At 37.9% G+C, this 13,708-nt stretch overlaps 1 protein-coding gene across 7 annotated transcripts in view; it reads left to right on the top strand.

Moving 5' to 3' along the window:
• Positions 1–13,708, top strand: part of nf1a (neurofibromin 1a) — a 170,923-nt gene that overhangs the window by 93,265 nt on the left and 63,950 nt on the right. For 4 of the 7 annotated variants that reach the window (XM_070970162.1, XM_070970161.1, XM_070970160.1 and 1 more), the window contains exons 30-34: positions 2,687–2,749; positions 8,802–8,960; positions 10,545–10,642; positions 11,858–12,004; positions 12,109–12,255. In XM_070970162.1, coding sequence (XP_070826263.1) covers positions 2,687–2,749; positions 8,802–8,960; positions 10,545–10,642; positions 11,858–12,004; positions 12,109–12,255 — 614 coding nt within the window. Of the gene's footprint in view, positions 1–2,686; positions 2,750–2,983; positions 3,248–8,801; positions 8,961–10,544; positions 10,643–11,857; positions 12,005–12,108; positions 12,256–13,708 lie in introns of those variants that run through there. The other 3 variants (XM_070970164.1, XM_070970163.1, XM_070970166.1) reach the window with 2 other exon arrangements.

Raw genomic sequence — 13,708 nt, 5'->3', positions numbered from 1 at the left:
TTCCCAACCAAGAATAAAACATTAACAAGAGTAGTAAAAAGTTGTGCTGCAAAAGGTCTCATGCACTAAATGCTGACACAAGGCATTACAGCATTCATGATACAGGCTGAACAGTGATGCTGCTCAGCTTTGTGCAATAAACATTTGGGGTAAGGTGAGTTCTGTGTTTGGTGCTAATGGAAATTTTGTACCACTTTTACGACAAAGTTAATGTGTCTATGCTGTTTTATTATCTGCAGGTATCTGTTACAAATGTGCCACAAAGCAGAACAGTTAATAGCAGCATGAAGGCCAGCAATGCAGTACAGTAGCAATACAGTGGTTACTTTTTTTTTAATCTTTTATTTCAGTGCTGACTGAATCATTAATCTCAACTCAGGAGACCTCACTGTCTTGCCAGTGCAAGACTGTCTTGCATCTTGCACATTATGAGGAGTGAAATTACCCATCCACGTTGTTCCCGTAGACTGTAAAAATTAATAAATAATGTTCTTGGCAATCTACACGACAAGGTCTGGAACTTCAATGTGCGGTGCAGCATTGCGAAAACTAGCATGTCCACCTGGATGTCACTAGCAGTTGGAGTTGGAGCAGATAAATATGTGACTACTGCAGAGTCATTTACCCAGGAATTAATGCAGATTGTACCCTTTCTCACTGAAGACAAAAGCCAAATGTTAGTGGGTGTTAGTGGGTTTTTTTTTTGTCCATTGTCGAAGGAGTAGCAGTTATGTAGTTGAAGAGTAATGGGCCTTGTTAGAGTACATGCAAAGGCCCATGATCAGATGCTGTCCAGATACAGATCACATGCTAATACCAGGTGGAGATGGGACCTTACTGACAATGGCAAAAGCTAGTAAAGTGAGGCTCTGGTTGAAGAAAAACAAGTTCCAGCAGGGTGAAGCATGCTTCATTGCTTGCTTTTTCAGAGTATTGGGTAACATTCTCCTAGACCATACAATAATGATAACCCTGTCAGACATATTATGGTGAAAATAATCAAAACTGTGATCACACCTAATCCTGGCCATGGTGTCAGCCAAAGCTATACTCTGTTGTATCAAATAAGTAGAGAAGAATATCATTAGGAAATCTGTACTCTGTCTGCCTGCCTGCCTGCCTGCCTGCCTGCCTGCCTGCCTGCCTGCCTGCCTGCCTGCCTGCCTGCCTGCCTGCCTGCCTGCCTGCCTGCCTGCCTGCCATGTCAGCTGATCATTATTAGGATCTTAGATGCCTGTAGGGGGCCATTTCATGCCTTTATTTTAGATCATAGTGAGATGACAGGAAATGACTTGGGATATGGAAACAACACAAACAAAGGTCTCCTGCCTGGATGAGAACTAGGGGTGTTGCAAGTGACTATAGTAACTTAACCCCAAGGCCAGAGGACGCTACCTCAAGAAAGTTTAATAACTCATATGCAGTTCTTCTGCTTGATCCATTCACAAGAGTATTTTCACAGAAAATTCTGCACATATGTTCAGTACTAGCATAGCAGTGACATGCATTTGCTACGCAAATGAAACACAAAGCACCTGTTTGGTTTTACTTTTGACTTGATCTTGATCGGATCCATTGCAAAAGGACATGATGTCCTCCAATTGTCATTTTCTGGATCATTTTCACAATAAAATTCCTTGATGTTATTAACACAACATATCAACACACGAAATGTGTCTAATATTAGTTTTATCCAGCAACAGCATTTTTTTCAGTGTTTGATTTTTAAAAAATCTTTTCAGTTGTCATTTATTTCTGTTCCAGTCTGCTGCTGTACATTACTGTCACAAACAGCATATTACTGCCAGAGGGTTGCCAGATCAGGTCAGGTATCCCTCATATCTCGCCGTTTCTCTGGCCATCAAAATGGCTTTTTTTTTTCTTTTTTTTTTTGAAGACAGTGACCAAACCTGGCATCTCTGTATAGACCTTTCCAGGTAACTCTGTGTTGAGTTAAAATGACAAGATGGTCTCAGATAAGTATCTCAGTTAAAAAGGTTCATAGGCACATATCCCTCTTGTACATGCCAAAATCTAACCATGGATTAGATGTGATCACAGCATAGGAAGATAACAACTGAGTGCCCTGTATCAATAGTATTATAGTCTAGCCTCAATACACACATATCCTTTCCTCTGAACACTGAGTTTGACTGTCTTTTCCTTCTGAATGAAAAGCAGCTTCACACTACTACTACTGTTGCTGCTGCTGCTACCTTGCCCATGCTACAATGAAAAGGAAGCTATGTCTACTCACACTCAACAGCTGAATTTATAAACCTAATTGTTAATGTGTTATATCGTATACTATTTCAAAATGCTTCATACCCACACCCTTAAAAAGTGGTCTGGGTTTTTTGATCACAGATTTTCTGTTTCTCATGTGTTGATATCTTTGATTTCTCATTCTCCATCTTGGATTTCCTTTTGCAACTGTGTGTGCAAACACACACACTCACACTATTACAGTCTGCTGAAGTCAAGCTACACCAGCGCATGCACTGATGCACTTTAAGTCCCTTGAGCAGTGTTGTCTAACAGCAGTTTTGATTTTTCTGTGTTTTACAGATTGAATCTGTGTACCCCTTCAGGGGTTAGGGTTGTGCTGCCAGTGTGTTTGTGACTGTGTGTGTGCGTGTGTGTAGCTAGTGTTGTGACCATGATTGTGCTCATCTCTGTTCTGTAGGCTACTTGCCACTCTCTACTGAATAAAGCATCAGTAAAAGAAAAAAAGGAAAACAAAAAAGCAGTAAGTTTGGAGAATCTACTTTCCCTCAGACACTTTTCCCCTTAAAGCAAAAAAAGCCTTTTTTGCATTTTATGCATTTGATTTTTTTATTTCTTCATTTTTAAACATTTGGTTTTAATTTGGTGTTTCTCTGGAAATGTTTTCTTCTTTCCTCCATATTCAACTTTGTGTACAACCCTCTCTTAAAATCATCGTACTAATATCGGCGCCATGTGATGTGTTTTCAATTAACAGTTCGCTGGAAACTGTGGCATCCTCTTTTCTTTCTGGACTCTCTACACTTCAGGAGACATTTTCTCAGAACATTTCATCTACACTCAATCGTGCTTCTCCAGCTTATATGACTCAAGTTAATAAATCAACCCCCCCACACACACACCTGCGTATCTGGCTCATCTTACATGGCTTAATAAAAGATTTGAATGGTCTTTAGATGAAATATTCTGATAAACTGGCCTCCCTCTATCATGGGTTGGATTCCTCAGCTGTATGGACTCCTTTTCCCTACCATAAATGAAAGGCAATGTTTTTGAATTTGATAGTGTGATTCTTCTATATTCTCATGTTTTTATCCAGTGTCCTCAGAACCATGTTACTCGCCCTCAAATAAGTTATCATGGGCAAATTTCCAAATCCAATTCTTAGCGCTCACCACTCCAATGACTCTCGATCAGATGTCTACCTCTTTCAATTCTTCACTTCTTCACTCTTTTCACTCAAAAATAACCTCCATACATGCTGAGTGTTTGTTAAGCTACAGTGTTTATATATATATGTGTGTGTGTGTGTGTGTGTGTGTGTGTGTGTGTGTGTGTGTGTGTGTGTGTGTGTGTGTGTGTGTGTGTCACTAAAGCATGTGATTAGAGAAGTGGCTGTGATGACAGTGAATCATTTTGGTTTTGTGTTTAATTACTTTTCTGAAGTAATGTGAATTGGCCACAGGTGATGTAATCTGCTGCCTGACATATTTATCAGTTTTCAGTCAATAAAAACTGGTCTGTGCTAGCTAAATATAAACCTGGTTATGTTACTTAAATGACTTGAAGATTACTTTTTGCAGATAAAAAGAACAACCAGAGATATAAAAATTTCAATAAGATTCATTGCACCATTGAATAGGAACTTGACTAGTCTGGGAATCATGCGAAATGGGAACTGGATCTATAATGGAACTGGCTATTGGAACCCAACCCTAATTGCAAGCTGCATTGTTCACACACTTGCATGCTTTGTGCGTACCAGGTTTTAAATGGATGAAAAATTATATCCACTGAGAAGGAGATCAGGGCTGACTCATTCCTGGCCAACATATCATCTCTGAGAACTTACCCTAACTAACAGTGTTGTTAATGTTGAGATCTCAGAAGTAAAAGCAGCAGTGTTGACGAGCTTTATTAGTCTTTAAAATTTTATGCCTTTAATCTTTAAACCTAACCCATTGTTAGAGCACAAACAGCCAAGGCTCTGAAGGAAGCCAGGTTAGCATCATGTTCACTAATGCAGAATTATGTGTAATCAAGTGTATCAGAGGTTATTGATAAAACAACAGTTGTGGCATGCATTTGTTCACCTTGATATCAGCCTCGTTCCTGTAGCATCAGTGCCTCTCTGCCTATTCAGTGCCAAAAAGAATGACAATTTCGCACCTCACTCAGTACAGACGTATTTTGCTGCAGTATTTTGATCAAACCGTTAAACAAAGTGGATGTCAGTGTTACACATATCTTTGCATCAGTGACTCCTACAGCAAATCTGCTTCTGTTGTCTCCTGAATGTCCTTCCATTGTTTGAATGTTTGCATTCATGCTACTTCTGAATTTATAACTGATCAGCACCTTATAAATTTGTTCAGAGAATGTTATGGAAGCAGTCCAGTCTTTGTGGTAAGATACTATAAGTTAAACATGTCGCAAGACTCAATTCTGTGCCAGAAACATATAAATCAAGCTCATATCTATTGTATTATTATTATTATTATTATTATTATTATTATTATTATTATTATTATTATTATTATTATATTATACAATATTATTGTATTGTATATTCTCATCGGACATTAGGAATATAAAAGCTTTTCATAATTCAAGTATAGGATAATCAGATAAATTATGTTTTGGGTGGACTCACTTTTACCAGTTGTCTCTGCAAGGGCAGTAGTGCTTTAGGATGTTGGTTGCCTGCTGTATTTCAGTGCTGCTCCATTTGTGAATATTCCTGCATCTAAATATGGAGGGCAGTTGATGTTGGATACTGTCATCAGTGTGGAAACATTGTTGAATGAGGCCAAGACAAAATGATAAAGTTAAGTCACTGAAGCTGGATTGAAGGAAATGTAGAGACTTGAAAGATGGCTTTAAAAAGTTTGTCATTGTTCATTGAGAACAGCAGCTGTAGTCAGCCTGGATGCACAATTATTTGCATTGAATTCCAGTGGTGGCTCAGTCAACTGAAAAATGTCAAAAAGCATTATACCATCCTTAAAAACGTCTCAAAACACTTCTGTGGCAAAATCTGCTTACCCACCATTTATCTGTGTTTTCAGTATGTCACACACTAAGTTTCTTCACAACATTGCAGCATTGCCTCTTCATAGTTCTGAAGCTCCAACAGAGAGGGTTGTGTATTCAGTAGAAGCTATAGAATCAATGATTGCTTTAACATCGGCGGTTTTATCAGTATCAATGCGGCTCAGTTCAAAAAATTTGAAGTGATTGAAATCTTATTGGAAGCCAAAATAACAAACAGGTCCAGCATTTTTACAAAACTGAAAGCCTACGAGCGCGACTGATATGGCTGACCCCAATATTGTCTGCCAACATTAAGGAAGGCAACTAGTGTTTATATTTATCATTAATTAATGTGATGCTAGCGAAAAATTTACCAAATGTCCATGTCCAACAGCAATCCAAAACCAGAGATGGTTTAGGTAATGTAGGTGAGCTGTCGAGGCTCCCCAATTACAATTTTACAGAAACTAATTTACATGCAAGTGATCCCTATAAAAATGTTTATTTACAAAAAGAAATATAGATCACTATGTCATTATGCAATTTTCATCATTATCAGCCTCAAAAATCCAGTACCAGTCAGGGTCATTGCACCCAATGATTAAACTGGGGGAGGACATTAATGGGTTTCTGTCTGCCTACCCCCTCATCAAATACCACATCTTGGCATGTGCACCTCATTGGCCTGTTCTGTTTCTTTCTAGCCAAAGCAATACCACTGTGTTTCACTGATATGTGCGCTGATTACTGTATTGTTGACTGTACAGCACTAACTGACTGGTATTGTGGGACTGCAATATGTCAGATTTTGTGCCATCATAGAAAATTAGGTTCTCTGTTTATCTTGCCACAGTGGGCAGCATCACCATGGGTGTCATACAGTGGACAGAGTCTACACCGTTGAAATGTTGCTACTGCACCCCTATCATCATTTAAGTATTCCCTTACTACAATGAATGACTCAATGACAGCATAAGTGGTAAAAAGCAACTACAGGTGATGCTTTGTGAAAGTAGAACATGTCAACAGGCTTAGACTGAAAGCAAGATTGATTTGATCTTTTACCAGGATTACAAAAATGAAACTGGCATGTTAGAAGCAACTAAAGTCTGCGTTATATGGAAAGTGTCCCGAGACAGCTCCTGATTTGGCGCTAAATAAATAAAATTGAATTTATTTTAATTGTTGTTTGATACTTATGAAAACAGTGTCTTTTGGGAATGTAGTCCATACAACCCACAGACTGAGGAAAAAACATCAAAAGAAATCCTGCAGTAACCAGCAGCTGAAAGTTAGGTCCATATAGGATACTTTTGATGATATGGAGGCAGTATTGGATTATGGCTATAAAATACCCACAAAGTTAAGTGGCATGTTCTCACACATGATAATATTGTATCCTTGAGATTGCTGTGATCTGGGAATGTGGTGACATTGCTACAAGGTCTGACAGGTCAGTAACACAAGCATTCAAATGATCGGACAGGTTGGAAACAAGCCTCACGTTAGCCAGGCCTGCTACATGCTTCCTTAAACATTGCTCTCTTTGACTGCATGTAAAATCTTGTTGATGATGAAAAACCCACCAGCAATATGCCAATGTATTTTAATAGTTGGGAAGACAAAGAAAACAACACACACAGCAAAAGCACAGTTCACAAAAACAAGGACAAAAAGCAATAATAAAATAAAATGAATATTACTTAAAATAAGCAACAGTCCCAGGTGAAAAAATATTATACTTAAATTATATTTTTTGAAGAATGTACCAAATACATTAAATGCTAATTTTGTCGCCTTAAACTATATATAAGTGTACTCAAGTAGTCCTTGAGTGCATTTGTCTCAATACAAAGCAACTCTGACCTCAACAAAGTAGTTTTGTAGTGGTCATTGTCAAATAACTTTTTAATTCTGGAAATTCCTAGTTGCAAACAATTAATCACTCAGAACCAGTAATAAAATCTCAGTAAGGATGTAATTTATATATTATAACATCTTATTAAGATAATTAATTAAGGACAAAAAGCTTCAAACCAGTGAAATGCTCTAATACAAAAACTGCCTGGCAAGAAAATATATCTTGCAAGCATGTGTTGATGCCTTGATTAAATTAGATCTTGTTTTTAGCAGTAGACATGCTGCACAATGGTAATATGCAGCTATTGTAAACGTGTTACCAAAGAGTACAGCTTTTCTTGCCTTTTTCAGTTTCAAGAGTGGCCCACTGCAGTGTTTTAGAGCAATGACAACCCTGGGAGGGACAAGAGTTAGAGTAAATACACATGAATTATTGCAGGCAGAGGAGATGACAGACAGATTGGCTCAGGGAACATGCTGAGCTCTATAAACACTTTATTTTGAGGTCAAACAAAAAGTGAGTTTTGTATTCAAAATGTTTGGAACGATCATCATTGTACCAGAAAACTGTGCACACATATTCATTGTAGGTATAGCAGGTTTAAGCTAGGGGAGGACTTTTGTTTATAATAGAGAGTTTTGGTCATAATTTCACAGTTCACTTTCATTTTTCATCGAAATAAGTTTGAGTAGTCTGAAGGTTTGTTTCCAACCTGTCTGATCATCCTCATCATCTGACTGTTTGGGTGTCTTAACCCATCAGATTTTTTTTTTTTCTTTTAAGCAATTCCTTGTTGTTTAAGATCTTAGAAATTAACTTGGTAAGAGTAATTAAATGTATTATTTTTAGTGATAAGAATGATAACTAAAACTACAAAAAATAAGCCCAAATTTACGCCCCTTTCAGTAGGTACTTGGGGAACAAAGGATTACAATACTTACTATTAAACCTTTGAATCATTTGGCTCTGATTACATGTCTAAGAGATTTGCTTAGTTATCATGCATAAATTTTATGGACTGAAAGCTTGATGAGGGACAGAATAAACTCTCAACTGCATTGACTGTTCGATTCTGGAACTTGTGATGTTACGTTGTAACCCTCTAGAATGAGTCACACACAGCCCTGCTTTGCTTTAAAGCAAGATATGATATGTGGGTTGTGGTGTTTTTGGATGGTCATCCACTGTTTCACATCACAACTCATTGCTCATTTGTCACCATGGCCTGCCTTCCTTTTTTGTGACGACTTCCAGTTTTCATTTGTCACCAAAAGAAAGGAGTTGGTTGGGTGTCTTGCTGTTCCTGTCTTCTCTTTTTCTTGGGCTGTAATGCAGTAAAAACCTTTCTCACTCTTGTTACAGCCCAGAAGAAATTGAGATTGTGTCTAAAACTCACTTCATATGTCTTCCTCCACTGTTCCTCCTCCTGAATCTGATATCATTAACTGGTTTGGCAATGGCTCACCGTACTCTGCTCTACACATATTGATACATGTATATTTTGTTATTCCCATCATTCCTTTATTTGCTCTCTAATGTACTGAAATCCATTTTCAATATTTTGTCCTTCCCTTTGCTCCAACCTGGTCCCCCGCTCACACAATTGTCTTCTGTTCCACATTTCCCCTTTGTTTCCCCTCCTTCTCCTTCTCCCCTGCTCCCTCCATCTTCCATCACACAGGTGGTGAGTCAGCGGTTCCCGCAGAACAGCATTGGTGCGGTGGGCAGTGCCATGTTTCTGCGCTTCGTCAACCCAGCAATTGTGTCACCCTATGAGGCTGGCATCTTGGACAAGAAACCCCTGCCCAGGATAGAACGGGGTCTCAAACTCATGTCAAAGGTCAGGCCAATGAATATGATGATTTAGTGATGCAGCTGACAAAATAGCCACATAGGGTACAGCAAATCTGCTAGATCACTCCATAGTAGTTATCATTGTATTTTTTGTTTTTTATGGTGACAGTCTTATATCATGATATAACAAAAATTTTTCTATTAGCAATAGGAACATATCTTAAGAAAGAAAGACGAAGTAGAAAATAGATGGATTTATTGGTTACAAATAGGAATGAAAATGAGGTATAGGCCAACATGTGCCTCATAATGTATGCTAATTTGTTAATGTATTGCGATTCATTTTCAAGAGTTAGACAGTGACGAAACCTGTACGCTGCCCACCCCTATCCATAGCAGTGGCTAATAATATGTGCTTGTTAATTTTGACCACTTTGACAGAAAAGGACATGATAAGTAGAGTGGAAGGCTGTAGAATTATGATTCTTACCGTCATAAGTCCACTGTGGCCTTTGGTTGTGTTGAAACTAAGCCCTAGTGTCAGTTTATAATCGGGTTCAATGTTAAGTAATGAGATCACAAAATTTCCCTGGAACTCTTACCTGCTGGAGCATGCGTTCGTGAGCATTCATGATGATGATATATACCAAACAATATTGCAGTTAGGGAACAAAGACACCTCCTCTAATCCTCATTAATGCTACCACACAAATGTTGTAACATGAAATGTAGTTATTACGGCAATATAAAAAGACCAATGTTTCAGCTACAGGTACTTTTCATGCTGCAATGGCTGCTTATAGTCCGGGTATGTGGTTAAATATTGTATATAATTGGTGTGAAGAAAGTGGATGGCAAAATCTGCAAACTGTGGTACTGACATTTGGCAACAAATGACCTGATTACACAGGCAGGATGGAAGCTTCATTCCTAAATCAGAGTACAGAGTAACATTCACCAGGTTTAGCATGAGCGTGAGTCCATTCTCACCTTCCTCAAACTACAGAAACAAGTCAGAATGGTTGCAAGCAACCACCACTCCACACTGTACTTGGACACATCAAAACTCGTAATGTTGGGAATGTAGTAGCCGAGTTCTGTATAGTTTGTATTGGGCTTCTTCCACTTCATAGCAACGATGAAGTTGAACTAAGTCCTATCACTACCAAAAATAGACACAGAAAATTCGAATAAACATCCCATTATGATTTGTTATTCACGGTTATTCTGATTGGTGCCAGCAACATGCTTCAGGCTAGTTCAGACACGGACAACAAAAGTTGGAAAACTTGTGGAATGCTCAAAAAATGCCTGTTTCAATCATTCTACAGGTAAACAGGTTCATTGGTAACAGTTTATGGTATCATGATTTGAGATGAAAGGGGAATCCTCAAAAAACTCAGCCATTTGCAAGCAAGCATGGGGCGAGGGTCACCACTTTGTGAAACACATGATGGTGATATTATTGTGTAAAGGATATTACTACATTCTAGTAAACTACTACTACCGGCAAAACTCTTGCCAGTAAGCACAGTTGGTTTGCAAATGATTGCATTCTGTTTTTATTTATGTTTTACATAGTGTCACAATTTTTAATATGTGTGTTGTATATTCCTTTCTTCTGCTTAAGATTCTACAGAGCATTGCAAACCATGTCTTGTTTACAAAAGAAGAGCACATGAGGCCTTTTAATGACTTTGTGAAGAGCAACTTTGATTCAGCCAGGAGGTAAGGCACTTGCAGCATGATGCTAACTCCCCTCATTAAGTCTCTGAGAACAGAAATACCCATCAATCTGTTTTCTTCACATGACTTAGGTTGTTATTACTTACTTATTGGTTTTGAAAACTATCCAAATAATGATTTGGTCACAAGTATTACACTGGTTCAAATTACCTCCACTGGCCTCTGAAAGGGTTCAAACTAGAAGCTGTCCAGGCTTCAAAGAAATGGGCCGATGACACTGTTAAACCAAATCCTGTGAACATATATTTTTAGTTAGTAAATAATCACTTAATGTGATGTTGAGTAAATCTAATTAATTATTAATTTGTAATAAATGTATGCAGATGCATTGTTATGAATGTTGCATATGATTTTTTACTGTATCAAGCTATGATCTTGTGTGATTAACCTTTACAAGTGATATTGCTCCCCTTTTTAGGCTACATTTTTGTGGGTAGTTTCTGTCCTGTATTTTCCTTTTGGCGGTTTCATGGAAGTTATCTAGGCTATTGTAGTCCTCTCACAAAACTTACTCATATAATAATAAGCTTTATTTCTACAGCACCTTTCATACAAGAATTTCTGCTCAAAGTGCTTTACAACAAGGAAATCACATGTGCAGTGCTTCAGATAAAAAATTCATAGAATGAACATAAATGGAGGGATAGAAACATGTTAAATAAGATGGAGAATAAAACCCATTTGATAATGATAGTAATAAAGTGCAGCAGTGCCCTATAAGTGCAAGGCGAAAAGCAGGAAAATCGTAGCAGGTTAACGGCTAAAGAAAGATAAGTGTTTAGATTTCTTTTGACACTTGCAGCCTTCAGCAATGTGTTGTAATGTGCAGGGGTTTGAATATGTTGAAGTTTCTCAGTATTTTTTTTTTTTTTTTGCGGGAGGCCAGTAAATAGTGCATTAAAGTTATCAGGTTGGCTTGAAATAAAACCATGAATTAATTTTTCAATATCTTATAGATTTATGAATGACCATACCATGTTTCTAAGGTGGAAAAAAATAAATTTTTGTCACCTTGTTGATGTCAGACATGCTACTACATGACATACAAAAAACAAAGACCCTTTGAATGACAACATTGCCCTATAGCACCACTGGTGTACAAATCCCCCACAATGTATCTTTAATTAAAGCAATGAAGGGCCTGGTGTAGATTGTCTTCTCTCTGTAGGTTGATTGTGTGCTCTCCTCACTTCTCAGATTTTTCTTGGACATAGCATCTGACTCTCCACCCAGCGACTCTGTCAACCACAGTCTGTCCTTTATTAGTGATGGCAATGTACTGGCCCTCCACCGCCTGTTGTGGAACAATCAGGAGAGGATCGGCCAGTACCTCTCTAGTAACAGGTCAGAATAGATTATTTGTCGAAGCACAACACTGTTATGCTCTGCTGTATAATCTCAATGCTGAACTTATTTTTAACACTTCTTTATTATGATCCTACTTTCAGGGACCACAAGGCTGTAGGGAGGCGACCTTTTGACAAGATGGCAACCCTGCTAGCCTACTTGGGACCTCCTGAGCACAAACCCGTGGCTGACACTCACTGGTCTAGTCTCAACCTGACCAGCTCCAAGTTTGAGGAGTTCATGACGAGGTAGCATTCCTGCCAGGCTGTAACATAACATAGTGTCTCTTCATGAACTTTTTTCTCAGGGTCACATCTCCCAATACAAGTGAGTCACTCCAAGTAGATTCTTTTTCAGTAGTCTCCCCTGAACCTCATATTGTTGTGTCATTCTGTAGCTGTAATATTTAATTTTAATAGACAGATAAACTTCATTGTCTTCAAAAGTATGTATTTGTATTTCCACAGAACATGCAGTGGTCATGTACATTATATAGTTAGAATATATTATGGGTGAAGTGATTCACATATCACTGATTATCAGCTGTAGGATTCAGCCTTCTTAGCTATGATGGCTTCTTTTGAATCGAGTCCATTGCACTTTTTGAGTCCTCTGTGGGAAATTTGTTTTAAACCTAATTTACTTACCTAATCAGTTGCTCAAAGGACCAATATGCAGGATTTAGTAGCATCTTGCAGTGAGTTTTCAGATTACAACCAACTGAATAATAGAACCTATGGTAGCTGTGAAACTCATTAAAAATGTGAAAGGCGCTCTATAGAGCCAGTGTTTGGTTTGTCAAACACTGGCTCTATAACATCCCATCATAATCTCATTCTAAATTTATCATTTTGTTGTCTAAATAACTAAATTCAGGGTTGCATTCTTAATGACTCGCTAGTAGTAATACAAAATCAATTTGGGGTGTTTTTTGTAGCTTTGGCTCTGCCAGTTCCACTGTTGTATTTGTTGTCATAGATGACAGAATATTTGTGTTCATTTCCTGTTGCTGTTGCTGTAAGATGTCTTCAAAAATTGGTTTTCTGGGTTCAGGTCTGTTTCTGTTTCGCCTTGTGTTTGTCCAAGGAGCAACCACTATGACTTCATGTTGAAATTAATGCATGCTGTGTGCTGCTGTTTTTCCAATCATCACCATGCTATCCACATAGACGGGTTCCCTCCATATATCTTGGAAAATCTGTAATGTGATTGTGAAAATTTCTGTCGATATTCTCAGATAAGGGGTATGTAAAACCAAAAATATAGCGATTTGTTAACATTTAAAAATAATACCGTCTGAGACATTCTGTGAGTTTAGCTTGGGCAAGTGGTATGGACAGATTTCCTCATGGGATTAAAATATAATGTAATGATATAAAGATGGACAATATAATATACGATTCTGCATTGTCTGCTAGTTACTGTTTATTTTACAAGGAAACTTTGTTGAAGTTAAAAAATATGTTTAAATCTCTCCAGTTATAATATTCAGTTGAAAATTGTTGAATGTAAAAATATTCTGGCGAAGCACTTTGGTTCTCAAACTCCCTCTTGCTCCTCCTCTGATATTTTCACGTTTAACTCCGTAAATTAAAGGTTTATTCTGACCAAACCAGAGTTGGTGATTATTGGTGGAGCAGCATGATAGAATGATCTGGTTAAGCAAAAGGGATCTTATTCCTTAACAAAGATCTTTTTCTT

This window comes from Chaetodon trifascialis, chromosome 9 (assembly GCF_039877785.1).
Source record: "Chaetodon trifascialis isolate fChaTrf1 chromosome 9, fChaTrf1.hap1, whole genome shotgun sequence".
In the NCBI taxonomy this organism is placed as follows: domain Eukaryota; kingdom Metazoa; phylum Chordata; class Actinopteri; order Chaetodontiformes; family Chaetodontidae; genus Chaetodon; species Chaetodon trifascialis.
Note: the sequence above shows the minus strand (reverse complement) of the source record. Positions and strands in the feature narration are given on the sequence as shown.